We start from the raw sequence: 25,475 nt of genomic DNA, 5'->3' as shown, positions 1-25,475 counted from the left end.
TCAGTACTCATGTTCACAAAAAGCCGAGTCCCACGTAACTCTTTAAGCACCCACGTTATCCATCTCGACCTGATCTATGGTTATCAGAATAGCACGTGGTAAATGTATTTTCATCAACTTAAAAATTCCAGAGAGACCATGAGTAGCCAAATGAGTCCTCGTCATCACAGCCACATTTCCCATCAAATTAAGCCATTTGTTAAGAGTGACTGGGTAGAGCAATGGGTTTTTCCTCAAGGTCGGCAATATTAAACTTCGTAAGCTGGCCCTCAACCGAGCTGGGCTGACTGCCAGAGATCCACCGTGGATTGCGGTGCCTAGTGGTGCCTGAAATATTACCGTATCCCATTTGAAAACGAGTAATTTATCTCACTTTCCCCGAAATATTCGCCTACGAAATTACATGTAGCCAATGAGTGACGTACCGACTTTGTGGATGGTGGTGGGGCACGGCTGAATAAATCCAGTGCAAAAAATAGCGGGGGCGCAGCTTGGTAGAGGCTGGGCCAAGACATTGTTGATCTTAATCCTTTCATGATCCATGCCCAGGTGTGGTCCACTTTCATTCATTAAAGCTCGCTCGTGTCCATCTTTCGCTTGGTCGGCTGATAATCAACATCTACAGACAAAATCCAACCCGCCGCGCAAGACAACAGAGAGCAAAATGGAGTCTCTCATACCAATCGGCATAAGCGAGTTCGTTCAAATGTCAGATATAGATGCGGTCCGTCTATTTGGAACTGTTTTTCCGAAAGAATTGTCGCACCTGAAGAATGCACATGTCACAGTAGAGTCCACCACAGCAACCGCATTGGGACGGTTGGGAGAGAACGAGAACGAGACACCGTCAAATGTTCTTTACAAGGAAGATTTCCCAGAGGTTAATCGCACACTCGTCAGTATGCTGGCGATCAAATGGGTGATCGGAAACGAATATACATCTTTTACAGTCACCCAGAAGACCAACAAACTATCAGAACGCTCTTTCCAACGCCTCCGCGATTTCTACAACGATCGTATACGCACTACGGCTGACTTGCATGCGTTGTTGATTGCCATGGTGATCGATGACATAGGCAAGGATCCTAAGCTTTCGGAGGAAATGGCCCAACTGGGTGTTGACGCGTCCTACACGGATCATTCTGATTTGGTTTACAAAGCAGCACAAGCGAAACTGATTCCATCTCTGAATATCATCCCAGCCAGCTCCCAACATGACGTTCTCGATTGTCTTCATATTGGTTCAAAGTTGAATATTTCCCAGGCCGTCCAAGGAGAGTGCCCTCCTGCAAGCCTCGAAATTCTATCAAACTTGCAGGGGAAAGGCAACGGTGTTAATCTCCGAGCTATGGTGACATTCCTTGATGTGGCTGGAGCAGGAGGCCATGCAGACACTCGCAGTTGCATCGTGATGGGCGAACCTGTTTTCCAAGCATACATGTCTGCCCTGGATTCTTTCGATCGTTTTTCTAAGGGTACATTACTGTCACCACGCGCATGCTACGACCATATCCTGGATACCCGAGCAGAGAACCTCCGACAGCTAGGCTTTGAGTTTCCAGCCGATGCAAATGGAGCACGGGCGCTCTCTCGGTTGCTTTGTATGGGTCGTGTGACCACTAAGGAACAAGCCTATCAATTTAACCAGGCACTTGATCAACTCAGTCCCTCGGCCAAGAAAGATCTTGTGAATGGTCTCAATGTGGACGGCATTGATGACGGAGTTGCTATCGTTCCATACTATGCTCCTGGTCTGATTGCTGATGCCCTCAAAGGTACAGACAAAACGGATGCCGTGGTTATTCCAGTTCTGTCTGCCTTTTTCCGATTTTTGGCAAAGGTTTTCGATGGGTCTTCCACACAAACGGGAGTGGCAGGTGGTATGATTGAGCGCGACTTGAGCTTTGTGCAGGACACAATCAAGAGTAGCAATTTCCGAAACGATCCTACGACATTGGATAACGTTTCGATCCCGTGGAAGTAACGAAGATAAATGTGGAAGTCGTTTTAATTCTTGCACTTGGTGACAACTTTCGAAAGCGTGTCTTAATGATCTATGGCTAAAGTAGTATGTTCTTTTCCAAGCTCAAAGAACACATTGTATATACAAATTCCCACCTGGCAGTACATGTATGAGCAGCGTAGCTAGATGGTAAAAAGAAAGTCTACACCAAACACATTCTCTCGGAGCATCCAAGTACTAGCAGTAGTATCTCACTGGGGCGAGCATCAGACGGAGCTGGCTAATAGTTAACTAGTGGCTGATGGACTTAGTCACTCGTATATTTCAAGGGTCCAACAAGCCCAACCCACTGGAAGCCCTAATTAAATCCGTGGACCTACTCGTAGACGAAATGAATCTCGCCTATAAAACCTAAAAGTCAATTAAAATTAAAAACCAAAGTAGACCCACGAGTCAATCTGCCACACGTGACTCCCCGTGTTTGGTGAAGCCAAAAAGAAAACTCTGAGACGTCCCCATCGGACATCAAACATCTTCCGGCACGGTTCTCACCCTCAGGATTCGAGCCTTTTTTTGGACAGCCAAAGTGCCAAGTTCCTAACTCTCGGCACCCCCTTGAAACGAATTGGTCACCCTCGATGGATTCACCCAATGCCATGGCCGCTCCCTCTGCAGCCAAGACTGACCAAGACATCGTGCCGCCCAGCATGGACTCCAAGGACGCTGTGATCAGCCAGGACGATCGCGAATTGCTAGATCTTGGCTACAAGGCTGTCCTGGCGCGCGGATGGGGCTCCTTTGACAATTTCGCGTGCTCCTTCTCCGCGTTATACTGCATTGGCGGAATTCGCGTGTCGTTCTACATCGCGCTCAGCGCTGGTGGACCTGCAGCAATGTATGTACTATGTACCCTCGATTCGCATTGCATTACATTTCGTGCAGAACCTGTGGTCAGTAGCTAACTATATCTGTTACAGGTGGAGCTCTTGGCTTTCCGGTAGCATTCTCGCAATCATCACCGCCGCATGTCTCGCCGAGGCTTGCTCCGCATACCCCGCCGCAGGATCGATCTACTACTGGGCATTCCGATCGTGGGGTGGTGGACAACTTGGTCGCTTCGTATCATTCCTTGTTGCGGCATGGACGCTTGTCGCCTGGACAGCTTTTCTGGCGAGTGATTCTTTTGGAGTTGCCAATTACTTGGTTTCCGAGGTCCTGGTCTTTGATCCAGAGACGACTTTCCCGACCGATGCCTCCGATGTGCGCGCGAGAGCCGTCGCTTGGGCATTCTCTTTGCTCTTCTTGGCCATCGCGACGTCGCTGAACTTCCTGCCTTCGCGTATGTACTCTTGGGTTTTCCGGGCCGGAGTCATCGTCATTATCATTGATATGCTGCTCAATTTTATCTGGCTTCCCATCGGTGTGGCTAAGACATACGGGTTTCAAACTGCCGAGTATGTCTTCACGTCCACCTATAACGGCGGCGAGACAAGTCCCGGTCTCAACTGGGTCCTGTCTTGGTATCTTGTCTCGAGCTGCCTGGTTGGACAAGATGCGTCCGGTCACGTCGCTGAAGAGACTATCTCGGCGAAGAAGGCAGCTGCTCAGGGTGTGTTCTGGGCGACCGTCGCATCTGCTCTGTGTGGTTTCCCAATCATCATTCTGTTCCTATTCTGCATGCCCTCCATCGAGACTTTTTACGACACCAGCGCACCCCAGCCATTCATCAACATGTACGCCCTTGCCTTGGGACCTCGGGCACATGTGGTAATGACAATCATCTCCATGTTCGGCTCAATCCTCAACACTTCCATTTCCTTGGTGGCGGTGTCGCGACTTGTCTTTGCCGTGGCTCGCGATGGTGTCTTCCCATTCAGCGATGTTCTCTCCCGCGTGTCCAAGTCTAAGCAGCCACACAACGCGGTGATTTTCATTTCGACGATCGCTGCGCTTCTTCTGTGCACCCAATTGCCCTCCCAGGTTGCGTTCTCCAGTCTTGTATCCACTTCGGCAGCGGGCTCCATCGCAGCATATGGCCTAGTCGGTCTCGGTCGGACTTTCATCACTCGCAAGTCTTTCCGACCTGGGTTCTGGGATCTGGGCTGGTTTGGCGTTGTCGCTGCTATCGTCACCTTCATCTGGAACGGATTCTCCTTTGCGGTTCTCTGCGCACCTCAGTACTCCAACAGCGCCATTGACGGCGATTCCAGCCTATTCAACTATGCAATCGTCATAATGGGAGGCGTCACTATCATTGCGCTACTAGAGTGGTGGCGCAAGTCCAAGTCCGATTGGTTCCAGCACCTGGAGTCTGGCGCCACGACATCCACGACTGATGGCTCAGCGACCCCCGAGAGAAAAACCGAAACAACCTCGGAAGATATGGCTGTTTAGTTTTTCGTCAAAGGCTCGGTTGTTCTCTCGACATATTTTGATTTGGTCAGACTATCAAATAACCTCACGGTGAGGTGTGGCTTGGATTTTGGTTTCCTAGCCGGAGGCCAGGGTAAGTTAGTATTAGACCTCGAAACACGCATGACGGGTGTTCGGGAGCCGACTCAAAGGAGTGGCCTCGTTCTGAGATATTACCGTTAAAACTTGATCTGGACAATACCAGCGAAAGGACATGCCTGTTTTACTTTCCCCCTTTTCTCCATTTTCGTCGTTGCATCCGCGCCTGTGGGTAAAGGGTAACCAACCCCCCTCTACCTGCAGGGTGGGCGCTACTAACGGCTCGGTCTCTGTAGACGCGGTTTACAGCTCGGTGGCCTTGTCAACTTGTCCAACACACATCAGGACCATCCATTCTCTTGTGATGCTAGCTGGTCCCATTGAGAATGTACGGATCGAAAGATCAGCCGATCGTTGGACGCAGCAGGACAGACCACTATCTCAATTGTGAAGTCTGTCCGGCCTGGCTCCCCGTTCCCGGCGGCAAGGTTCATCAGGGATATCCTGTTGAAACCTCTGATCACTGGGAATCGATCACTCCTGGTCTTTCGGTCCGTGCCTTGGTGATAGAAAGCACCGAGCAAACAAGCAAGCCGCGCTTCGTAGCCTTGTAGATATCGATCGTAGAGATAGATCATTCCGGATACATCCATGATTTGGCTGTGATCTTCTGTGAATCCCCCCTTAGTTTCCATCTGAGCCACGCTCTTCTATTTCCGGAATCGGTATGGATCGAGCACCTTGAACTAGTAGGGGAATGAATGGTTCGGTTTACTTTGGATCCTTCTAGCTTTTTTGCGGATGAACTCCGAGGGCCGTACTAGGCACTCAATTGAAAATGTGCCAGCAACGAACGATAAATTACACCGAAGGGTATATGTACTCGTAAAAGAGAAAACCAGACAAATCCTCCACCCAATAGAAAGCAAACGCTTCATATACGCGTGGTTTAAAGGGGAAATGAAACGAGCCCCCGTGCCTGCTCACAGGAGCCATTTCGTTGTTAAACCAAAAAGGCAAGCTCCAACTCAGGATTTAATAAACTCGAAGTTCTTCGGCAACGGTGTGCCCTCTCTGTAAAACAATGGATTAGTATTCATTCATCATGAGAACTTTGCAAAAGGATCTCATACCTTTCACACGCCCGCTTGAGATTTCTCGCCCTATCCTTCAGATTAACCTGGGTCCGACCCTGCAACTTCGGACCCCCTTCCGACCTCGGACAAATGTCGTCTTGCGCCTTGATCTGTGCCCAGGCGCTGCCATATCGACCGATAAGTGAAATGAGGCGCTCGTTCTCATCTGCTGTCCATCTTCTTCTCATGTTCGCTGCTGTAGCTGCAGCCGATGAGGGATCGTTTACTTGGCTCCAGCGAGATTGGCTCGGTGGTGGCTTCACAGCTTCGCTTCGGGCACGGGCAACTTGAGAAGACTCAGGCTCGGGCGATTGGACTAGAGTGGATGCTGGCTGCCTCGACGCTTGTCTCTGGGTTTGGGTCTGGGCCTGGTGGGCATCACGAGTGACTCTAAGGTCATTGTGGAGCTGACCTGCCGCGCTAGAATCCTCATCCGTGGTGTTTTTACGCTGTCTTTTGTTGGATATTTCGAGAAGTTTTTGGGCTCCGTTAGAGACGAAAACCATCTTGGACTCGGGCGGGTCAAACGCATCATCAGAATCATCATTGTCGGAGTCATTCTCTACCTCGTCGTGTCGCCTCTTCGCTGTCTCTGGTTTTGCCGGGCTTTTTTGAGGCATACGCTTTTCGGTAAGCTGGCTCTCATCTTCGGAGGAAAAGCTGATTCGGGTGCGGTGTTCTTGCTGGTCGAGAAGTGTACGCCGTTGCTGTGGCTCATTGATTGCCGTGAATTGGTTCCGCGGTGAGGAATCGAAGAAGCGGCCCCGGTTGTAGTTTTGACGAGCTCGCTCGGAGCCAGGGGGGCTGGTTGATTGCATGAGCTCGAAACGTCTGTAATTGTCCAGGTCCAGCTCCTCGCCGTCGTTGAGGAGGGTGTCATCGTTATCATGAGGTGGATATTGCAAATCCTCGTCGGGTGTTTGGGCAATCTCCCGAGGCACAGTGACACTCTCGGGGTTTCGAATAACGTCGCCAGGGGAAGGAAACGATGCATCGCTCTGGTTTTGTGGTTGAGGGCCCGCTTCTGGGACGCTCATGTCTGAGAAAAAACCAGTCGTATCCCCTTCTGGTGCTTTGCCCGTTACTTGCTGTTGACGCGCTTCCCGGCGCCTCTTGAGAAAATCCATATTTCGAGCGAGGTCGTTGCTAGAGCAGAGTCAGTCATCGTTACAACTTTGGATTTGCGTATTCAACATACTGCTTGGACGATTGTCGTCTGTGTGTGCTCTTGGGCGTCGGTTGCTTGGCTTGACTGGTTGGGGTACTGTGTTCAATGGACTCCTGGGAAATCTGCTGAGGTGGAGGGGGAGGAGACATTGGAACGAAAAGTTCGTTGTCAGAAAGATCATCCTGATTGCTGCGTTGATGATCCACGCTGGGGGAGGAGCGATTCGCAGTGCTTCGGTCGGGCGTCTGTTCCTTCTCAAGCTCGTCCTCCTCGGAATATTCCCCGCCTTCAATCATCTTCTCGACATAGTCCTTAACATCTTCAAGTTTTGGCTGGAACTCCAAGTCCCGTCGAAGTTCTTTGTCGCGACTTTGAACAAAGCGAGCGGTACAGACGAGGAATCGGCTCCAGAAACTGGCCTTGATGCCCTTGATGTTAGGATTTCCATCATCATCATGCAGAGAATAGTCCAGCTCGCTGAAACGATCGCTGACTCTGTCCTGGAATCTGTCTGGAAGACGACCATTCTCGTCCGCGAAAGTCCCCGGGAGATTGAAACCACGCAGAGAGCCAGTGTCCGAGGTATGTCCATCGCCGTAAAACACGTTCTCCAAGACAGAACGGGCGTCAAATCCTTTGTTCTTTTCCTGCTTTTCTAGTTCCACGAGTGCGAATTGTGTTCGAATCTCCAGGGCCATTTCAAAGGTTGGTCCTGCGGCAGTGCTACCTCCGGTCGGAATAGACTCCTTGCCGTTGACTATTTGGCTCAAGAAAGGCATGGGGAACTGGTTCTCGAGAGTTTCAATCGTCGCGGTGGGCGATTTTGAGTCTGTACTTTCCAGGAGTATGTCTAGAGCAAGACGGGCACAATTGGCCCTGTGCAGGGCAGGCGATGGACTCCATGGCCGAGCCGCACCTTTCGGCTGCACAGTTGGAATGAGCTCCTGGGCCTCGGCGACATCGATGAAACGTTCAGAGCCAAAAGGTTTCATCTGGGAGAGTAATTTGCGGATTGCTGGTTTTAGGCGCTTGTTTTCAGTGTTTCGCGGATTGGCGAGCTTTTTAGCAGCGTCAACAACCGGTCTGGCATCAGGGGCGTTGGTTTTGAGGAGACTTAAGAGGCGATCTGTGGCTTCTTGCAGTCCCGGAAGCTCATCAATCATGATAATGGGCTCGAGGTCAGCATCTTCGGGGTCGGAGTCCTCTTGAGGTAAGAATGTTGTGCCGGAGATATTACCCTCGGGGGACTCGGGGACAATAGAAGCGCCGCTCGCGAAATTTGATTTTCGGTGAGCTTTGGCAGGTGAGTTCTCGGCCACGGTACTCAGTCCTAGAAATGTTAAATATATTCATATTTGTGGAATGTCTCAGAAGGATGGTAGCGTGAAGAACCAAATCGACAGGGAAGTATAGTAAACAAACAGGATAGCAAAGCGGGGCCCGGGGGTGTAATAGGGGGTACATAAAGGCAGATATGGATTGTCAGGGCATGGTACTCACGGTCGGCACTGCCAGTTCCCTTGCCGATAGCCGGATTCCATCTTGTAGATCGATCATGGACTGGGTCATCGAGTTCACGACTCTGGCTCCTCGTGACCCGGCCAGGCCGGGGGGGCTCCCCCTGTGATGCGCGCCATCCCGAGGGCGGTGGGCCGAGCGCGTCCGATAAACAATCACCAGATGCAGCAGAACCACTGAGTGTGGGGTAACAAAATGTTGCGAAATAGACGTGTCGGACAAAGACTGGCTTCGAGTAATTATTTTGGGTGGGAAAGGATGTGAAAAGGGGAGGGGGTGATGAAGTTTAAGGCTCGGAGGTGTCGCGATGAGGGTTTTCGGGGCAGCGAAGTCTTCGGCACCGGATTATCGTCTTATTCCGGGTTGCCAGCCAGTATGGAACAAGACGAATTATGACATCTCAGTCACCAATAAGGGGATATCAGTATTAATAGAGAGTGGAGGGGATTTCAGTATTCTTGAATTCCATTTTTATTTTTTTCCCCGGATCTTTTCTCCTGAAGGGTAGGTATGGGTGGCCCTTCAGTATGGGTTTAGGGTTTAGGGATGTCTAGGGTTTAGTATCTTAGGGTTTTGATTCCCTAGGTCTTTGCCTGAATATCCCGGCAGCGAAGCGAGATGCCAGTCTTGCAAGTTGAACTTCCCAGGATTTATGTTCGAGATAGCATACCGAGACATAACTTGAACTACTCTATTTAATACTGGTACTTTTCTGGTCTTTAGAACCTTGAAACCTCAGTATCAAAACACACGGTTGTGTTGTTGCCTTGATGCCTTGCACTCTGCTGCTTCCTTCTCTCTAAGCTTATTACTCTCATTGTCTGATACTGTACATTGCCTGGTATCCATGGTCTATCTTGATCTTCCTCGGTTCCGAGCTCTTCACACCCTCGTTGGAATTGAATTGTTGGAACGCGATTGCTTGGATTGAATCAAGTAGGTATCATGATGTCAAACAAGGTATGCACGAATCGAAATACGCGACTCTAATCCATGGCAGGATTGGACATCTCAGTCATGGTAAATTATATCATTAATTAAAATATGTCAAAGAACGTCAAATAATGACTTTTACACCTATGCAAGTCCCCCAAATACCCAACAAAAGTACAACCGCCCCGATGATTTTCAAAAAATGCCTTCAATGAGATAGATGACGCCGAATACAAGGAATGCCGCGGCACCGCCGAGGGTAACTGCAAATTAAAGATGTTAGTATTGAAGCGAAAACAGAGATCAAGAGTGAAAAGAGTGAAGTGTGACATACCAACACGCATGCTGACACGGCCCGCAATCGCACGACCGCCGATAACAGCGGCGGCTGTGCAGATACCGTGCCCGGTGATAGCACCAATTGTTACCCACCAGTAGTCCTGACCGGCGGCCATGGCGATGGTGGCGATCTGACTACGATCGCCCCATTCACCGAGGAAAGTCATAACAAAGGTTTGAACCCACGCGGGGCTAAGAAGAAGAGATAGAAGGTTGCTGACGCCTGACATGCACTCCTTTAGGCGAGGCTGAGGAGATGAGCCACGAGACGAAGATGACGAGACGCTCTCTGGGGGCGAAGGCAGACGGTTTCCACGAGACTTAGGACGACCACCAGCGCGACCGGCTTCCAGGTTGTGGGGGGTGACGGAGGAGCGGCGACGACCCATGCGGATCTGCTCCTGTTCCTTCTCTTCCAGCTCCTGTTCCACCTCCCGCATTTCCTCGCCGACGCCCTCGTCGGGGGACATCTCGCGGCCTTCCTTGAACATCTTCGCGCCGAAAACCAGGAAGAGGATGGCTGCCATGAACTTGGTGACGGACTTGGGAATTAATGTGGGGACAGCGTGGCCGAGGACAGCGGAGAGAACGGTCATGGCGATGAGAGCGGAGAATGCGGAGGTGAAAACGACCAGACGGGGGTGTCGCATAGCCATCAGCGCAGCGACAAGGAAGGTCTTGTCTCCAATTTCAGAAACGATGATCATGGTGAACGCGAATAGAAGCGAGTGGAGTCCATCGCTCTCCTCCGCAATGCCAGTGTTCTTGTCGTATGTCGTTGACGAGCTAGCGTGCGATCCCGATCCGTGCTCAATGGCCAAAGGATCATTGTTGACTTGAGAGGGGGATTTGGGGTGAGGAATATCGTGGGGCTTGTTGGGTAGATCGGCCGGTTTCTAGATTATGGTTGTCAGTTATACGCAAAGCAATGGAGTGGATAGGCATTCCGTACCTCCAGCATCCCAAGGTTGCCAGCTTCATCGGGTGTGCGGCCACCACTTCCGGATGTGCTGTCACTGTCCGATGAGAACTTCTGCTTCTCACTGTGCGGCAGCGGAGGGGCCTCTTTGGGGCTTCCGGGCACTTTCTTCGCATACTGATTCTCTTTTTCCTTCAGCGATACACCACCCTCGGTGCCTCGTGTGCCCTCCTTCGGTCCCGCTCGATTCGGATCGTCCATGACGCCGCCATTGGAATGCGGGATCACTTTTCCACCATCCGTGGTGAGGTGATCTGAAGAAGGGATCTTCGTATCGGGTCTGGAGGGTGCAAGTTCATAATCATCACTTCCGACAATAGTGTTCCCGGTGATCTTTCGGTCGCGTTCTGCGCCAGTCTCTACCCACGGGCCCGCGTGTGGTTTTCCATCCTTCCCATCTACAGGGGCGTCCGATGATCCCTTGACGACATTGCCCGAGGCATAAGAATCGGAGTCAGCGTAGCGAGCACCAAGTCCCGAGGAGCCATACGACGCACGAACGGTCGGTTGGGCGTTTGGCTTGACGTCTGCCAAGGCAGTCGAAATGGCGGGAGGGAGAAAGAGAAGGAAAGGCGAAGAGATGTTCAGCTTCATGATGCAGGGCGGAAATCACCGCGAAATGAGCGACGAGAGGGCGATTGCGGCCGGAGGCTTTGAGAAGAGCAGTTGTAGGATGGTGCAAAGACAATCAATGCCGAGTCGGTTTTCAAGGATGGCACGGGTTCAGAAAGAAGGAAATCGTAGAATGAGGCGAAAGCCAAAGAGCAAAAAGAAAAATCAATATTAAGACAGATGTATGGGGATCGGACGCGAGAGAATGAAAATGAACGATTGAATGTTTTGAGGCCGCAATTGCAACTCGCCTGCAAAGGGGTCGATGCACGTGACCCTCCAGGGCTGCCGGAAGCGGTGAACTTAGGCTTACTACAATCCTACACTAGTATTCAGTAATAGGAAAGTAGTAGCATAGTATTGATGATTGGAATGCCTGGCAATTCCAAGTTAGACTCACTGTTCATTCCCCTGCATGAGATCACCGTGCACAAGAGTAGTCTTTGTGAGACTGATGTGCCACCAAAGTGTTCACAGGTTAGGTGTACCCCACCAGTTGAAAGATATACTTCCATGGCAAGCCAATCATGATATGTTGATTAGTACCTACTTCACACTACTTTGGTCTCATTATGTAGCCTGTTAAAAGGGTAATAACACTGTATTACTCTAGTAGTAACGAGAGATAGATCTAGTAGTAGTAGACATATGCATGAACAATGAAAGAAATCATACCGTATCCTCGTGTGACGAATCACAGGTTTGTACTAGCCCTGGATTTGCAGCCTGAGGCACCAAAGTGTAACTAACTAACGTTAACTAACTAACTAGTCCTCTCTCGTTTACACGCATCTCTTCTTCTCTCTCCCCATCCTTGGTATCTTCATTCAATGCAATTGGGGTTCATTTCCGGATGTTTGAAGACTAATAATGCTGGAAGATGGCATAGTTGTGCCATAATTGACCAGTTGTCGACAGACCGGAAACTTAATCTTCCATTACGATCAATATACTACAGAATAGGCACAAAAAAAAAAAAGGGGGGGGGGGGCGAATCATGGTTAAATATGGCAGATATAAACCTCATAAAATGAGCTATATTGTTTCAAATCACACGACTGAGTCCTCTTACTATGCCAAGGGAAGGAGAACTAGTATAACACCACGCAGTTTGAGGCCGAAGGAACCCCCCAGACCCGTTCAAAGCGACAAGAAAAAGTCCATGATGTATGCCAATTTAACCACCCATTAAGATAAGCAAATAGGGCACATGCATTGAGCTATTCGGCGGATAGGCTAATGTGATTGATGTACAGAGCCAGCTTCAGCTCCGAATTTCACACGGCCCCAACTCAGGAACCACTTTGCATCGGGCCAAAACACATCAACTTCTGGGAATTTAAATGACGTCTCAAGGGGCTATTTTCTAAAATTTCACTGTAATAGCCCATCCAAGACGAATTCGGACCTTTCATAACCCATTTCAGGGTAAGATCAGTAGCGACACGGTGCAAAAATAGCACGGCCCCCACTCGTTTGTCGGGGCCAGAGGGCGCCACTATTTGGCCCCAATGCCAGGGCCACCTGCGCATCAGAGCATACATAGTGTATGATGAAGAGTTCGAAGCTAAGGTTAATAATTCTCAAATCCAAGTGGGCCAAGCCCCGAGATGTACCCAACCCGGGGCCAAAATATTCCATGCCACCAAACTTTCGTTATTGCGATACGAATTCGGGGATAGCGCCGTTCACCTTGCCTTGGGGCCGAGACGAAATGGACCCAGATATGAAGCTACATAATGTGAGACGAATTTCACAATTTTTTCAGTTTTGTTGGTTACTTTTTCCAGTCACATCCGAGCGAGCTGGTCTCTGTTAACTGCTAGTAGAATTTTCGTCCAAGTGACGCTGGCTGTTCAAGAGTTCTATTGATTGCATACCCCGAATCGAATTCAATCTATATCGCTGACATCATGGTTGGGTTGAAGAGCTTGCTATACCCAGCCGCCCTTCTTGCTTCGCTGCATGGAGTTGCGGCAAGCGTGCTCAGGAATGGAACGAAAATGGTCGCAACCTACTGGGGTAAGCTAAAATAACCACGACCAGAAAGTAGTATAAATTGACTTTTTTTAGACGGTAGTGGTAGCTTATCTTCTTTCTGTTCGAGTAAGTCTATCGGACTTCAAAAATGACAGTCAGTTCGCTAACTCTTCTATAGATAAGGATATTGACGTATGTCTACTCCCTTCTGAGGCTGAACCAAGGCGGGTAAAATCTAATGAATGCAGATCTTCCAATTGTCATTCGTCACCTCCCTGAAGGGCACACCAGAGGTATCATTTGGCTACCCAGTTACCGGGTAAGCTGCCCTGTCATCCTCCTGCCAAAATCAAATTTCTCAATGTATCTCTAGCGCCGAAATTAAGCAATGCCAGGACCAAGGCAAAACCATCTTGCTGTCCTTTGGCGGAGAAACCTACAAAGAAGGCGGATGGGATACGCCCGAGGAAGCCCAGCTTATGGCCCAAAAGGTGTGGGACATGTACGGACCAGGCGGTGCAACCCACTTTGGCGGTAACGCAGTCAACGGATTCGACTTTGACTTCGAGATGGCGATGGAAAATCTGGTCCCATTCACGAAGAAGCTCAATGAGCTTAAACGGAGCCACCCTAACTTCCTCTTAACAGCTGCACCACAATGCCAATACCCTGATCAGAATCTTGCCAGCGTTCTAACGGATCATTTGGGCTGGTTCGATGCGCTTTTTGTGCAATTCTACAACAATCCAGAATGTGGAATCTCTGGTGGCTATGCTCGCCGATCTACTGAAGAACCTTTAAGTGGTGTATCGGGTGGCCCTTCGGCTCGTCGGTCTCACCTTGCGAAACGTGAATTCAACTTGGGTACATGGCTTGAGCAGGCTAGCCAGGCCACGCCCAAATCGCCAAAGATCTTCGTGGGTGTCCCCGGGAGTGCGGCAGGTACCCCATCAGCCAATATGGGCTATGTGGTTCCGTCTCTCCTCAAGACGGCTCTGCTACCTTTCATGAAGCATGCGAATATGGGAGGCGTCTCTGTTTGGGAAGTCGGTTACGCTACCAGTAATGGTAATTTCCTTCCGCAACTTCGTGGAATCTTGGGATTATAATTGATTACTGGATACCTGAAGGGCACCTAAGCCCAAGCATATACTTGGAGTTAATATATTTGGAAGATTTGTTTGACATCTTATAGTCGCCCCGAGGAGGTCATGTAGTAGCCTTAGCAGTAGTTAATCAGCGTGCTTCTGGACAGGTATGACTTAAAATTTGCGTCGTAAGACTTTGTCTCTTTTTCCTCCATTTTCTCATTAGGCGATTCGAGTCGCATTACCTGAAAGTCCGACGCAGCTAAGGTATTCCCCGGGTGAATAATAAATATGTGTAGTAACCGTCCGGTTGTCTGAGTTTCTTGGTCACGTGGTGATGCGAAACAGTGACTCTTCCAGCAATTCAACATTGACAGCACCGAATCCGTTTCCGGGTAACGAGGTGGGGGTAATATGACCATTTGATTGCATCTGAGGAATTTCTGAGATCAGTGGGTTGGTTCACTCAGCGAAGAGGTCGACTGCGCTTAGTCGGTCAGGACGCGTCGGACGCAACTGAAGGTTTACCGCAGTTGTTAGAGAGCAACCTCAAGTGCCACCGACATTGAGTCATTGACCAATATTTCAAGACCCACAACAGCATCGTGAAGAATTCGGGCCTTTGTGAGACCCTTGCCCTCCTTCACCTTTGATGTTTCATAAACATCGTGATTCATGAATCAACAGTGCGGCGGAGTGGGAGGGCAGTACATACACTCAACTCGTCGTTGAATGACACCTGCAAACGTGATAAGGGTCTGAGAAAACACAACCGTGATGGTACTTTCATCTACGGGCTAACGTGCTATTTTTCACTATGTACTAATGGACTTTCTAGAACTCGCTGCTCATATTCACCTTTTGCCACCTAGCATAAAAACCTTTTTTAACTTCACTTTCAATAATGAACCGCGTCAGGATCATAACTTCTCTCCAGACAAGATCGCAGACCAAGGCGTGGACGCTCTCAGCTCACGACTGCATACCTTCTCTCAACAGTTAGAGAGACTCGACCTTTACGGGATGGCAATTGGAAATGAGCTTTTCTGGAAACCGGGATCAAGCGATAACCCTCCATCATGGCCCGATATGACAACCATCGATATTAAATACACGCCGTCAACTCTGTCTGCAAAATGGCTCTTTGTTGATCGCTCTGATCACGATGAGTACGATCACTTGTGTCCTCAGATTCCGATCCACATGATGAATATCCGGAATACGTGAGAACGGTACTCGAAGATCGCAGCGGCAAGCCTTTCCGAGAAATCAGTGTATTAGGTCTCTTCAATGAGTTGTATATGGCTGTAGGCCAGGAAGCGTCACGCATGCCAAAACTGAAATTCCTGAGCATGGAAACGGAGTCAGGACGAGGCTATCATCGGTTCAGATATTCCTCGGAAGACGAGGTGTACGCAGAATGGTCTGGCTTTCTTGGATTCCAGCCTGAAGAAAGGGTTCTGAACCTGTGGAAGCAGGTGGCTTCCAAACATACCGGTGGAGATCTCACAGTCAAATGATGCAATGATTAAGACCACCTCTCTTCCCCAAGATCATTGTAAACAGTATGTTGACCAGAACCACTTTTTGCGGCTACGTTCCTAGTTTGCCAAGCGAAACGCGGCTCTCCTGAAGTCGAGTCTTTGATTACCTACTATCATTATTTGCTACCTTTGACGTATACCAACTAGACCAAGTTTAATGACATAGAGACCCAAATTCATACAACATTATTACCTGCCCAATGGATGTAGTGTCTTTGCTATTCCCGCTTAAGTTAGAATATCTTGGATGACAACACCTGGGCAGCTCCCCAATTCCTACAGCTTGGCTTTTTCCTCGGTGTCCAGTTCTCGTCTAGCTGGTCCTCCGCGGCTCCCGTCACCCAGAAAAGTGTCGGTCTGCGATACGTACTCCTTTCGGAAGCGCCATTTCTCCGCAAGTTGCTCAGGCAACTTCTTCTTCAAAGCAAGCGATATGTATTTTCCTAGCACAGGGAGGAATTTGAAGGCACTGCACGGGATTATTAGCAGGTCCAATTGCAAACAATTTGAAATAACGTACTGTCCACTGCCAGCTCCTCCGACAAAGAGGTTGGCATAGTCCGGATGATAGTCCATAATGAAGTTGCCACTCGGGGTGTCCGTATACCAGCATAGAGCAAGTTTATCGAATGCCCTGTCAGCCAGTTCTGGGAGAATTTCGCGGAGACCCTCTCGTAAACGAGTCTCACCGTCCTGTGGGACGAAGTTTCGTCGTTCTCTAGGGGGGGATGAGTGGCGGAGAGGAAATGTTGGACTGAATGGCAGTAATATCCTCTTTTCTAGGGGTACGCGTGTATCCCCATCCGTGAATTGCCATCTTGAGCATACCGGTATCTTGGTGAGGAGGGAAATTAAACCATCCGGTAGAGAAGTTTGCATAGATCGGGAGATCTTTGTACTTCTGAATCTCTTCTGGGGTAAGTTTAACATATCCGATAACATGGCCTGTCGACAAGACGGAATTGTACATGGGAACCAGGCCCGAAGTCCAGGCTCCGGTCGACAATATGAAATGGTCGCCCGCGACTCGGTTACCATCAAGTGTCAAAGCTGCGTTAATGCTTTTTTGGGAATCAGTTTCGAAGTCAACCACGGTTCCACTCCGACCAGCGATAAAGGAAACGCCAAGTTCGAAGCAATCATCCCGAAGCTGGGTAACCGCTTTAGCGGCATCAGCCCACCCAGCCTGTTGATTGTGGTAACCAAAAAACCCCGGCGTCGCAAGCTCTCCTGAGAGCACGGGAAATTCCTTTCTCGCCGCCGCGGCATCTTCAAGCTTTGTCCATGGCAGATTCTTCTTAGTGAGTGCAGATGTCGTCTTGGTAATCCAGTCTTGTCCATACGGACTAGTCTTGCCGACAAGGATGTATCGAGCGCGCTCGAAAATGCCTTGGTATTTAGCATCGTCCCGCCACTTCACATAGGCCTCGTAGGCGAGTCCAAGGTAGTCTTCATCGGCGTAGTCGAAACGAACGACGCGCGAGATATCAGAGCTAGATCCATCCGGTACCTGATAATGAGCTACCTTCAATCTGATAGAACAAGGAAATTGAAAGAGTTGACTCACTGGTGGCATGTGCCGGTCGAGAACGACGATGTTTCGGTGACCTTCTGATGCAAGCTGATAGGCCGTAGAGAGCCCAAATATTCCGGCCCCGATGATGACAATCTTGGCGTTCTTCTCCATTTTTTCTGCGTGATGATTCCAAAGTTTAATTATAAAAGACAATACTTGAAGTAGATCAACAAATACTCGGACTATAAGAATATTTGCAAAGTAGGGGACATAGACCCCCCCATTGTTAAATTCGTATGCACAACCCCGCTCGATGCATTTATTAACGGATGCTTCCTGATATCCCCGTTCACGTGGTCGGGGAATAGTCTAAGCTTTCCGTCTCATCTACCCTTATCGGGATAGGGCCGATACACTCCTCCAGGGCTCATAGTTAGAGTAGTTGCTGTAAATTTGAAAGATCTGATTATGATCAACAACGAGTACAGTCGCGTTTTTGGTAAACTCCTTGTTACTCTAGAGCAGGCCTACCGGTGTCTAGTGCACCAACTCGTCCGTGTCGTGATTATGACAGGAACACTAGATCAGCGTGCGATATCTCATTATAGAGTGTGATAGTTGGCTTCCCACCACCCAAAAAGGGGCTAGGGAACTGCACATCTCTTTCTTGATTGTGTGGTAGTAATTTGGGTGTATCAACTTGTCCCTCACCTTCTCAAAACCACCCTCGTATTTCTTAATATTAAATTTGGTCGCTTTCGCAATCCTTACTGGATTTAGTCGAGAAGAATTCCCAGGGTATACATGCTATCTCTCTTCGGCCAATAATAAGATCTTTGAGAAGCGGGCATGCCATTGAGATCGATTTTACTCGGTCGGTGATATAAAATTGGCAGGTGGCGCCGAGGGAATTCAAGTTTTGTGATATCTTATAATGGGGCCGATTACTCGTAGGCATGCGAAGATGTTGCTGTGTGGGCGTATCTCCGATTCTAGGGATGCCAGTGGTCCCCGAGAGCCTGGTCTCCAAGATCAAGATAAAATTAGTTCAACATGAAACGTGGCCCCCAATGCAATTCGTCATCTCTTTTTGATTAGTAGGAAGGATTAGTGGCTACTACGGAGTATACATAGATCAGAGGACCATCGGGGCCGCGGCCCCCGGACCATTCAAAAGGGGCAAAATTACGGTTGCCAAGGACAGACTACTGGCTAGTTATACTTGACGCTACGAAGTATAATGCACGTCGTTAGAAATTCAATATTGCGTGTCAAAATAATAAATTTTCACCTTTCAGACTACTGATTGTTATTGTTGTCAAAAACAGCCATCATGTGTTGCAAATATCGGCCCCCATAATAGCCTCTTGGGGCCGTGAGAATGGCCCCCGATCGCGGGTTGATCAAGCAGTCCTGAATGACGATACTTACTTGTAAAGGCAACTCGAAAAACGCCATCGCCACATATATTGAATCCCATGGCGATCTTTCAATCATTTCGGCCCCACGTGCTATGATCTTAGGGCCCTGGTTTTTCTGAGAAGGGCAAGTCTAATAGTATAAAGAGCACATTCGAGTCAAGCTCTCGTGAATCTTTCCAGAAACCCAATTTATGAAAATTTGAAAGCTCATATATAAAGAACAAATTATTACTTTTGATACGTTCCAATAACTTCAACCTTTCTTTCGCAACGTCAACATGCGTTTCACCGGGCTCGTTGCTTTGAGTTTGGCTGGTTTAGCCACGGCCGTGCCTGTTTACGTGAACCCCAACTCGCCAATGTCTAAGCCCGCCGAGAATGGTCACAATGGCCCGGCCTACAGAATCTTGGATTTCCAGTCAGCTGGAAGCGGAAGCCTTACAACACCTACGCCAACTCCTATCCTACCTACCACTACTGGCACACCCCGAGCTACGCCCAGTGTGGCAGCAACTGGTCAGCCTGATAACCTATCCCAGAAGACAACGAAATTCCATGAAGATTTTGAGCATTGGGTGAACCTACCTAACGGGGCTGAAAAAGAAAGAGAGAAAATGGGGAAAGAAATTGCTCAAGGACCTGAAAAATCTTGCAAATCAAGGCGAGCAAACATCCACATTCACCTCGCCAACTGTTCCCCAAGGAGGCCCACGCCTGAGACCCACGCCTTCTTCCAGTGCCACGCCTTCTTACAGTGCCACACCTTCTCCCACATCATCTGTCGTGTACTTTGCTCACGCATGAAGCTACCGGAGAAGCTCTAATGTCGACTAAATATGCATTTACGGCTTGTTAGTGTGATGGTGGAACTGTCCTTTTGACGGGTTTTCCTATGACTGGTAACGCTGTGCAGGGAAATTGCAGCTACATAAGCTTCTCTTGGATAAGAGATGACTATTTTCTTCTAGCAAAGAAATTTGAATTGGAAAAGAAGAACATATAAAAACGTTTCGTGGTTAACAGTTGTCTTCATTTTGTATAATGGAAAATTTTGATTACTCTTCAGATAATACAATAGATTGTCTCAAAAAGGATTTCCAGATAGTAATGAAAGTACAAAGAAAACCTATTTGGAGGTCTTACATAAACAAGTCCTATACTAGTATGATTTTGTCTTCTAACTTCCAGTAGTCTCAAAATATATTCTCGCTGGAGGGACTATAAGGAACAGGAATATCTTATATTGAAATCTCACTGCTTCTCTAAGAAGACCACTTTGCTCCCATAGTCTGTAGCGATAGGGAACTGCAAACCGATCTTCATCAAGACTGAGCCGGAGTATGTGGAATTTCCATCGACTCTGTAAGTAGCCCCCGAGTCTAGGCCCTGCATCTTGATCCACGGAATAGCGTGGTTGATGTTGGGATTGATCTGGAAGTAAAAAAGTACAGCTGTGTTGCCATCCTCGGAGATAAAGAGAACAGCTGGCCAGTTAGACTCTTCTGGGAGACTGAGTCGGTACATATCACCCGTCAAGATGATAGGGTTGACCTTCTCAGCAAGTTCAATCAGTGCAGGGAGAGCAGCCTTATCATCCTCTGGCATATCAGAGGGATCAAGTTCCAGGCCAAATGATCCACCCATCATTGCCACATGCCCGCGGAAGTCCACAGGCAAGGTACGACCCGTTTGCTGGTTGGGAACGGCAGATAGATGAGCACCCATAGCGCTAGGCGGATACGCAAGTGAGGTACCCATCTGGATGGTGATGCGCTCCACTGCATCTGTATCATCTGATGTCCAGATCTGGGGGAAGTATTGTAGCACACCAGGGTCGAAGCGACCGCCACCAGAAGCACACCCTTCCCAAAGAACATCTGGGAACTGAGTAGTCAAGACATCGAATACCCGGTACATTCCCAGCATATATTCGTGGTCTGTGGACGGGGAGGGTGTTTCATGAATTCCCCTGTTGTTGTCCCATTTGACATAGCTGATATCGGAGCTGTTCAGAATATTTGACACGGCATCAATGATGAAGTCTTGGACCTCTGGGAGCGCAACGTTTAAGACAAGCTGGTTACGCGTCAAAGTGCGAGGGTAGGATCCTGCATGTAGAGCCCATTCAGGGTGCTCATGATAGAGAGTAGAATTAGGGTTCACCATCTCAGGCTCGAACCAAAGGCCAAAGCGCAGATTACTGGAGGTATTCGCAGCTTTGAGGGCCGTAATACTGTTCACAGCATGAGACAAGCCGTCCGGGAACCTCTCAGGGTTGGGAATCCAGTCACCTAGGCCGGCATTATCCGAGATTCGAGGGTACTTGTCACCGAACCAGCCATCATCCAGAACGAAAAGCTTGATACCAAGCGCAGCAGACTCCTTGGCAAGCTGGTAGATGGTGGATTCATTGAAGGTGGCTCCTAGTCCCTCCCAGCTGTTCAAGAGAGCAGGTCTATCTGCCGTTGCGAATTTGCTCTTAATGAGATTTTTCCGGTAGAGATTATGGAGCGAGCGGGACATCCCGCCAACTCCATTTTCTGAGTAGACAGCAACACACTCTGGGGAGGTGAGGGATTCACCGGGTCCCAATGACCAGGAGAGCTGACTGGGGTTGAGGCCGACAAGAGCGCGCGTAATCCCCTGGGAGCCCTTCTCAATATCAACAGAGAAAGAGCCCGAATAAACGAGCGAGAATCCCCAAACCTCACCATTAGATTCCGTGCTTGCAGGATCCATGACAGCAAGGAATGGGTTGTGAAGGTGGGAGGAGTAGCCGGTTGCACTCTCAAAACTAAAAAAAGAATTCACATACTGTCAGCGGGCTTCCGGGATTTGATATGACCGAATTTGAAGAGACGGAGTTTACTTACCCCTGCTTGCCATATTCGATCTTTCTTCGCTCGCGGTGTGCCTCTCTTGCCCAATCACCGCGCAGGCTAATCATGTCCAAGTTCTCGTACGGGAAATCCACACTCATGCTTGCAAGCGACTCAACTGTGATGTTCCCTTGCCCTGATTGGTGATGTTTGCACTGCGCACGATTGCGTTGTGCTTCGGGAAGATCGAGTAAGAGAGGTCAGCTGCAACGGAGCTATAGTTGTCGTACATATGGACGATCAAGGTTGAAACCTCATCATCCGTGCCGAAGGTCGCCGGCAAGCTAGGAAGATCAGGCTTGCCCTGCTTTACAGTATAGGATTGATATCGCAAGTCAGAAACAGTGTACCCTTCCGATTGCCGGATTCTGATCGCTGGCTGGCGGAAATCTCCTCGGCCTTGGTCGGGAAATTCGCGTCGGACGCGTCCAATGGTGTTGACCCAGCCATTCACATCGCCCGTGACTTCAATAGGAATATCTCCTGACACGCTAGCACCGAAGTGATCCGAAATCAGGTCACCGGTGCTATTGTCGACATGAAACCGGTAGGATACATCGTCACCGTTCAGGGAGAACGAGCTGCCATCCGCAACGATAGCTAAATGATCTTGTCAGCGTTTTCCTCTCTATCCAGTGGAATCCGAGAAGGGGTGAGATACCACTTGAAGAGCTTGCAGCCATGACTGGACTCAAAAGGGCGACTAGGTTGGCAACAGCCGCCATTTTAAACGAAGGGAGAGGCATAGTGTATTCTCTCTGGCCTTCTCGGTCTTCGAATTGGATTAGAAAAGAACATCAAGCCAAAGTCCTGAGATCCCGACGAATTTATATCCCAAGCCCCGTGGGGAATGCGGTAAGGGGCATGCGGCCACGGGGAAAATGAACCAATGACCAAGCTCGGTTAATATTTGACTCCATTGCATCAATTTCTTCACCCGCAAAATCATGACGATTTGGGGAGCTTGCGGGGTGCGGCCACTGGTGCGGAGACACTCCGGGGACATCGCGGCGTCGGACTCGGCAAAAGGCAATGCTAGGGGCGGTTTTGACGTTCTCTCATTGGTCCATATAACCTCAATCCCGCCTCCATCGCAACGCCAAGACACACTGGATTCACAATGCAGAAATGCAGATCGGACCAGGCCGTTCATGGCCGTGCTCAATGTTACCCCATGGTCAAAGATCGGCCATCATTGAGCACGGTCAGGCGAGGGGAAAGTTATCTGCCGGAGCATGTCCGATCAGGGATGTTTCAACCCCTAACTGCCGGGATAGAACGAGTCTAGTTTACAAACAAGAAAATTAAGACAAGAGCATCTTGCTTGCGACGAGAGGATATCAATACACACTGAGCCTTACGAATCTGTGCGCTTCCTAAACAGGAACAATATTCTTGATTAATGTCCAGGTGGTCAGATAGGACGGCCAAGGACAACGATATCCATAGGCCGTCCCACCACAACATTTAGAATAGCCGAACAAAAGTTCAAAGTGCAATGAACACTCAATTCTACAAAAAGGTATGTAGACATAACATCAGAAGCTATTTGGGCAATTCGAATGATTGATCCACTCGCCAGTAGCAGTGTTGAACGAGATATAATTTTCCTTCCCATCTTCAAGTTCGTGCGTCTCAATCCAACTTGGAACGACTCTCGTTGCTGATGGAAATACTCACGTTGTGCATACTCGCATCCGAACTGTCGAATTGTTTTGAATAAGAGCCACACCCACGACATAACAGGAGCTCTCAACGTCCCCTGGCAGGCGCGCTGTCTTAGCCGCCCTCGGTGAGATAGAAAGTCATCTCCGTTTCCGATTCTAGTGTTCGGGAAAGACTCGTGGTAAAAATCATGCTCTACCGCGCGTAGAAGGCCGCTATCAAGCTGCCATATCTGTTATTTCATTAGTTTCCGACCGTTCTAGTAGTGCTCTTTAATATGTTTGATATCACTCACAGCGCAACCAACATCGCCCCATGAATGTACGCATATTGCCCATCCCGAAGCATATGGTTGACAACCAGGACAGCCAGAAACATCATACCGGACTGGAAAGGATCAAAATAAAGCGACATAGGCTCCCCTATGCACCAGCCTATGAGAACAAGAAAAGGAATCACGAAAAGACCTATCTGGAGGAGACTGTCCACGATTACCCGAATTGCAGAATCAGTGTCACCACTTCGAGCCGAAGCTATAACCGTCGTGCCCTCTGTGCTGTTACTTGCGATCGGTATCAGGATAACCGCAATGAACATCCGGCTGAAGCCAAATGTGTCCACCATATCGTCTATTCCCTCAATAATCAGCTCTGTGCAGAATATTGTCGCGGCTACTGCAGCGGCTAGTCGCATGGATGGGGCAAAGATTTTGGATGTGTCAGACTGTTCGGATGGTGTCTTGGTGCTTTCAGAACCTCTCAATTCATAGAGATGGGTCTCATCTTGCTCTTCTTCTCCCTCTGATAGGAAAAGGTGCTTGTGACTTTTCATATGAAAGTAGAGATATCCTCCGTAGAGGAGAAATAAGACGAATGAGGTGCCACGAGAAAAGGCCAGGACGCTTTTATCAATTTGCGAAACGGGAAAGGTTGAGTAGAGCGCAGTTGGCAGTAACATTGTGACAGCCGTGATCATCATCAAGGACGACAGGGTCTTAGCCAGATGAGCGTTGAACTCAAGAACATGCTTGTTATAAGACGCTGTCACAATGCAGAACCCGAATATCTGATTTGGATCGAGTCAGCCAGCATATTCCTGCATGTATCAAAGACCTCGAAAGCGATTTGTTCCCACCATTAATATATCGGACAATATACTACCAACCATGATCGATTGAGCAAAAACAATGTCCCCGTGCAAAAGAGCAAGGACTCCGGACTAAAGGTTGATATGTGGTCAGTAATCAGAGCTCTGATCTTCCGCCTGCCAATAAACTTGTGGATACGAACGGTTAACTCGACGGTATTGCCAAGTGTCGCACCTATAAGTGCACCTTGCAAATGGCCCAAAGAGTCCGCAAGCTCATCTGACGTGGATGAAATGACATCCGAAAGGAAGATAATTGCAACCAGGTTGACAACCAGCACAATTGCTGCACTCCAGTGGAACAGACGCGCTAAGCCTGCGATCGGGAGAAGCAACATGATCGGTCGCAATCTGTTGGCGTCATTCCTGGCCGGCATAGGCAGTTGGATCAACTCCAAGAGTTGATTCCACGCATTGCCGGTCGCCATTGTCGTGAACTGCTCTTTGGGGAGGGAGTAGGGAGCCAGCTCGACCGTGAGAGAAAGAATGCTTGCAATGACAGATTGCGGAGGCAGTTAGTTCCAGAGGGGCATGTCGTACAGGAACCAACGAGAATGTTTGAGGGGCTTAAACCTGTATGGAAATGTTTACAGCCCGGTTGTTCAGCCTTATTACTAGTTTGATACGCGACCCACAATGGCGGAGTTTGTTTGGTAGGGCTGACCGCCCCTCCCCCGACTGAATCCACATTTCAAACCAGGCAACGCAATTTCGAGATGAAATAAACCGGTGCACAGATACTTGCACGGCAAGAACCTCCAGGTTTCAAAAAGAAATGGACCAGTTGCTCGCGGAGGTCAAAATAGTTCCACCTTGTTGATTAGCCAGAACCTCTGAACGGTTCGTACGAGATGCAGACTAACCCACAAACCATCCACCCAGCTTCTATGAATAGTATGAGTCGCGCATTCTTTTTTGTTGGTGCATGGGCACTAGTTGATATCGTTCCACGCTAAGAAATGGGCCACATCCCACCCTTGGCAGATGTCACTGAATTCCTCGTTCCCTCGGTCCCGGTCATTCTTTCGCAAACGTCTCCTGCGAGCCTTTGACTGAAACACTCTCCTACCTCCCTCCGACGGTCCTGGTCTATCTCAGCAATATTCACCTTACTTCGGTGCATCAGACACAGCACCC

The 25,475-nt window shown here is 49.1% G+C and overlaps 10 protein-coding genes across 10 annotated transcripts; 5 read left to right on the top strand and 5 right to left on the bottom strand.

Annotated features, from left to right (window-relative positions):
- Positions 1-664: 664 nt before the first annotated feature.
- On the top strand, positions 665-1,984 carry N7481_012062 (uncharacterized protein; the record flags this gene model as incomplete). Its single annotated transcript, XM_057271281.1, has 1 exon — positions 665-1,984. One exon carries the CDS (start codon positions 665-667, stop codon positions 1,982-1,984), a length of 1,320 nt encoding a protein of 439 aa, XP_057115469.1.
- A 617-nt stretch (positions 1,985-2,601) lies between these two features.
- On the top strand, positions 2,602-4,357 carry N7481_012061 (uncharacterized protein; the record flags this gene model as incomplete). Its single annotated transcript, XM_057271280.1, has 2 exons — positions 2,602-2,858; positions 2,941-4,357. 2 exons carry the CDS (start codon positions 2,602-2,604, stop codon positions 4,355-4,357), a joined length of 1,674 nt encoding a protein of 557 aa, XP_057115468.1.
- A 443-nt stretch (positions 4,358-4,800) lies between these two features.
- N7481_012060 (uncharacterized protein) lies at positions 4,801-5,028 on the top strand (the record flags this gene model as incomplete). Its single annotated transcript, XM_057271279.1, has 1 exon — positions 4,801-5,028. The coding sequence occupies one exon, from the start codon at positions 4,801-4,803 to the stop codon at positions 5,026-5,028; it is 228 nt and encodes a 75-aa protein (XP_057115467.1).
- Positions 5,029-5,442: 414 nt separating this feature from the next.
- Positions 5,443-8,914, bottom strand: N7481_012059 (telomere repeat binding factor family protein; the record flags this gene model as incomplete). Its single annotated transcript, XM_057271278.1, has 5 exons — positions 5,443-5,488; positions 5,548-6,696; positions 6,749-8,048; positions 8,219-8,412; positions 8,907-8,914. The coding sequence occupies 5 exons, from the start codon at positions 8,912-8,914 to the stop codon at positions 5,443-5,445; spliced, it is 2,697 nt and encodes an 898-aa protein (XP_057115466.1).
- Positions 8,915-9,364: 450 nt separating this feature from the next.
- On the bottom strand, positions 9,365-11,081 carry N7481_012058 (TMEM165/GDT1 family protein; the record flags this gene model as incomplete). The annotated part of the gene is made up of 3 exons (XM_057271277.1): positions 9,365-9,432; positions 9,504-10,404; positions 10,461-11,081. 3 exons carry the CDS (start codon positions 11,079-11,081, stop codon positions 9,365-9,367), a joined length of 1,590 nt encoding a protein of 529 aa, XP_057115465.1.
- A 1,931-nt stretch (positions 11,082-13,012) lies between these two features.
- On the top strand, positions 13,013-14,188 carry N7481_012057 (class III chitinase; the record flags this gene model as incomplete). Its single annotated transcript, XM_057271276.1, has 4 exons — positions 13,013-13,121; positions 13,258-13,271; positions 13,328-13,398; positions 13,453-14,188. 4 exons carry the CDS (start codon positions 13,013-13,015, stop codon positions 14,186-14,188), a joined length of 930 nt encoding a protein of 309 aa, XP_057115464.1.
- A 1,799-nt stretch (positions 14,189-15,987) lies between these two features.
- Positions 15,988-17,398, bottom strand: N7481_012056 (NAD(P)/FAD-dependent oxidoreductase; the record flags this gene model as incomplete). The annotated part of the gene is made up of 4 exons (XM_057271275.1): positions 15,988-16,180; positions 16,232-16,429; positions 16,467-17,221; positions 17,279-17,398. The coding sequence occupies 4 exons, from the start codon at positions 17,396-17,398 to the stop codon at positions 15,988-15,990; spliced, it is 1,266 nt and encodes a 421-aa protein (XP_057115463.1).
- A 1,528-nt stretch (positions 17,399-18,926) lies between these two features.
- On the top strand, positions 18,927-19,472 carry N7481_012055 (uncharacterized protein; the record flags this gene model as incomplete). The annotated part of the gene is made up of 1 exon (XM_057271274.1): positions 18,927-19,472. The coding sequence occupies one exon, from the start codon at positions 18,927-18,929 to the stop codon at positions 19,470-19,472; it is 546 nt and encodes a 181-aa protein (XP_057115462.1).
- A 427-nt stretch (positions 19,473-19,899) lies between these two features.
- Positions 19,900-22,252, bottom strand: N7481_012054 (alpha-galactosidase; the record flags this gene model as incomplete). The annotated part of the gene is made up of 4 exons (XM_057271273.1): positions 19,900-21,442; positions 21,522-21,587; positions 21,647-22,127; positions 22,189-22,252. 4 exons carry the CDS (start codon positions 22,250-22,252, stop codon positions 19,900-19,902), a joined length of 2,154 nt encoding a protein of 717 aa, XP_057115461.1.
- Positions 22,253-23,387: 1,135 nt separating this feature from the next.
- On the bottom strand, positions 23,388-24,766 carry N7481_012053 (uncharacterized protein; the record flags this gene model as incomplete). The annotated part of the gene is made up of 3 exons (XM_057271272.1): positions 23,388-23,424; positions 23,488-24,257; positions 24,482-24,766. 3 exons carry the CDS (start codon positions 24,764-24,766, stop codon positions 23,388-23,390), a joined length of 1,092 nt encoding a protein of 363 aa, XP_057115460.1.
- Positions 24,767-25,475: the final 709 nt, after the last annotated feature.

This window comes from Penicillium waksmanii (genome assembly GCF_028829765.1).
Source record: "Penicillium waksmanii strain IBT 27052 chromosome Unknown utg000010l:1.0-3698451.0:1.0-3701458.0, whole genome shotgun sequence".
NCBI lineage: Eukaryota > Fungi > Ascomycota > Eurotiomycetes > Eurotiales > Aspergillaceae > Penicillium > Penicillium waksmanii.
The sequence above is the reverse complement of the archived record's forward strand: the minus strand, read 5'-3'. Positions and strand labels throughout refer to the sequence as shown.